The sequence below is a fragment of the Chrysochloris asiatica genome, unplaced genomic scaffold, assembly GCF_000296735.1.
Source record: "Chrysochloris asiatica unplaced genomic scaffold, ChrAsi1.0 scaffold00090, whole genome shotgun sequence".
Taxonomy (NCBI): Eukaryota; Metazoa; Chordata; class Mammalia; order Afrosoricida; family Chrysochloridae; genus Chrysochloris; species Chrysochloris asiatica.
Window position 1 is genome coordinate 576,380 of NW_006408608.1, and position 2,864 is coordinate 579,243.

The 2,864-nt window shown below is 55.2% G+C and overlaps 1 protein-coding gene across 1 annotated transcript in view; it reads left to right on the top strand.

The window, feature by feature from the left end:
- The first annotated feature begins 769 nt into the window (after positions 1-769).
- The window catches only part of LOC102842883 (aflatoxin B1 aldehyde reductase member 2-like), a 9,364-nt gene continuing 7,269 nt past the window's right edge, over positions 770-2,864 (top strand). The window contains exons 1-3 of the mRNA XM_006866405.1: positions 770-1,007; positions 2,380-2,567; positions 2,699-2,808. Of these exons, the coding sequence (XP_006866467.1) occupies positions 770-1,007; positions 2,380-2,567; positions 2,699-2,808 (536 nt within the window). The remainder of the gene's footprint in view (positions 1,008-2,379; positions 2,568-2,698; positions 2,809-2,864) is intronic.

Here is a 2,864-nt window from a genome sequence, read left to right on the forward strand (position 1 = left end):
AATCTTTACAGGAGCAGAAAGCCTCATCTTTCTCCCACGGAACAGCTGGTAGTTTCGAACTGCTAACCTTGCGGTTCTCAGCCGGATTTCATAATCACTATGCTACCAGAGATAGGTGCCAATGAGTCAGTACCGACTCATAGTGACCAATCTATGCACAACAGAAGAAAACACTTTCTGGTCCTGGGCCAACCTCACAATCGTTTCTAAGCCTAAATCTATCACTTCCCCCGCTGTGCCAATTCATCTTGTTGGGGTCTTCCTCCTTTTCTCTGACCCTCCACTTTACGAAACATGATATCCTTCTCACATCCCTCCTGACAACATGTCCTAAGTATGAGAGACGCAAAGGCAACCAATAATGGGTAAGCACACAGAAAAGTTCCCCTCAGGAGGGTCCCGGACAGTCAGGGACCAAGAGTGCAGCAGGAAACGTGACAAGGAGTCCCCAGGAGTTCAGGCTCCTGCCTTTGGTTGGCTCCCAACTCAAGGACCTAAATGTTGTTATCCGGGATTGTAGCCAAGACCCAGGTCGCCTGTCGCCCCGCCCAGACGCAGTGGATGTGCAGAGGTCTCTGGGACTCGCAGGAATTGTGCACCTTGCCCAACTCCGCAGTCACCAACGCACCTCGCCCACTTTCACGTGCCCGGATCGCTCCTCCCTAAGGCGGGATACTAAAGCGCAGTCGCTGCGAGGTGGTTCGTGCCCAGACGTCTCTGTACGACACCAGGACTCTTGGGTCTCCTGAGAGCCGCCACCGCCGCTGTCATGTCTCGGATGCTGTCACAGACGCTGGCCGCCTCCGGCGCCCCGACCCGGCCTTCCACCGTGCTGGGCGCCATGGAGATGGGGCGCCGCATGGACGCAGCAGCCAGCGCTGAGGCCGTGCGCGCCTTCCTGGAGCGCGGCCACAAGGAGCTGGACACGGCCTTCGTGTACGCCGACGGCCAGTCCGAGAGCATTCTGGGAGGACTGGGTCTCGGACTGGGCGGTGGCAACTGCAGAGGTAACGCCTGGTGTCCAGACCCGGACCCCTAACCTCCCCTTCCACAATGCAGGAACTGAGCCCGGCGTCCAGACGCTGGAACCATGCTGCCCCCGGCGTCCAGACGCTGACTCGTGAGCGGCCGTGCACGGACCGCCCCAATCCAGCAGGCTGTGGTCGGGGCCACCGACCTTTTCCTCATCTTGCAACTGTGCAAACCTCAAACCCGTGCGCAGCCTCTCCATTACCTACGGGGAAAGTAGCCCTGGACTCTCTGCGTAGCGATGCCCAACTCTGGTTTAGACTGAAACGACTTGGCCAGTCCATCTCTGAGGCACTGGAACCATGCTGCCCCCGTCCCGCTGCATCCCGCAGGGGCCCCTGACCTGCAGAAATCCTGCCCCACCCCCCACTGCCCCATTACACTAGCCACAGGTCAGACTTTGGAATGGGCGGATCATCTGCTCGTTCCAGCCTTGCTCTGCGTAGCTGCTCGTGCCCAGTTCTGCAGACAGTACCTCCCAAGTCACCAGCTGCAGTATCACTGTAGGGAAGGTATAGTGTGCAGGGGGAGACAGTGAGGAGGCCCGGCTGCTCAACTGTAACTGTCCTTTTGGTACCAGGCTGTCTGAGATTGTTGTTAGTTGCACTTGTAGGGGACTCTAGGAATATCACCACAAACCCATTCCAGGGAAGCTCAGATTCTAGAGGTGATTGGGGAGCCTGGAAGAAGAAGCACTTCCTGGGTAAGAGCCATTGAAGAAATATGTAGGAGTTCTAGCTTAAAGAACAGATAAGAGTGTGCCAGAAAGTGTAAGAAGTGAGGGCATTCCTGACAGAGGGCAGGGGTGTGCAAAAAACAAAAAACCCACTGTCCATTCTAGCTCATATAAGGTTTCTGAGATTGTAAATCTTTATAAAAGTGGTCAGCCTCATCTTTTTATTATGGACTGACTAGTGGATTTGAACTGCCATCTTCATTGTTAGCAGCCCAATTCTTTGCCCAAAACACCACCAGGGCTCCTGGAAATGTCCACTGTGTCGGAGGAATGACCTATAGGCAGCTTAAGTGGAAGATCTGTAATGGGGACAGGTGACTGTCCCTCATTAGTTTAATGATATTGGAATTGCTTGGGATGGAGTCCTGCAGGCACATAGCGAGGTCTCAGAAATGTCAGCTGTTGTTATTGGGGGCATTGGTATTTCAATGGTAGAATTCTCACTTCGGATGCAGGAGACCGGAGTTCGATTCCTGAGTAATGCACCTCTGTCCATGTTGCTCTGATGCTGATAAGATTTCAGTGGAGCTTCCAGACTAAGTTGGGTTTAGGAGGAAACTCTCCAGTGACTGGTAAACTGGCCTGAACTAAACTCCATTTTTCTCCCTGCAAAGTGAAAATTGCCACCAAGGCCCATCCATTAGCTGGGAAGTCCCTGAAGGCTGACAGTGTCCGGTCCCAGCTGGAGACGTCGCTCAAACGATTGCAGTGTGCCCAGGTGGACCTCTTCTATCTACACGCACCTGACCACAGCACCCCCGTGGAAGAGACACTGCACGCCTGCCACCAGCTGCACCTGGAGGTGAGGGCTGCCACCTGAGCTCTGGGAGCTGTCTGCTGCTCCTCCCCTCGGCCTCTTACCACCCAGAAAAATGGAGGCACTAGGGCAATCCTAGATGGAGCTGGGCTCTGACCGAGACCTGTCCCCTGCAGGGCAAGTTTGTGGAGCTTGGCCTCTCCAACTATGCTGCTTGGGAGGTGGCCGAGATCTGTACTCTCTGCAAGAACCATGGCTGGATCCAGCCGACAGTGTACCAGGTGAGGCCGGGGGGCCTAGAGGCCTTGTCTCCAGGGGTTCTCTGACTGCCCCAGTGCCCTC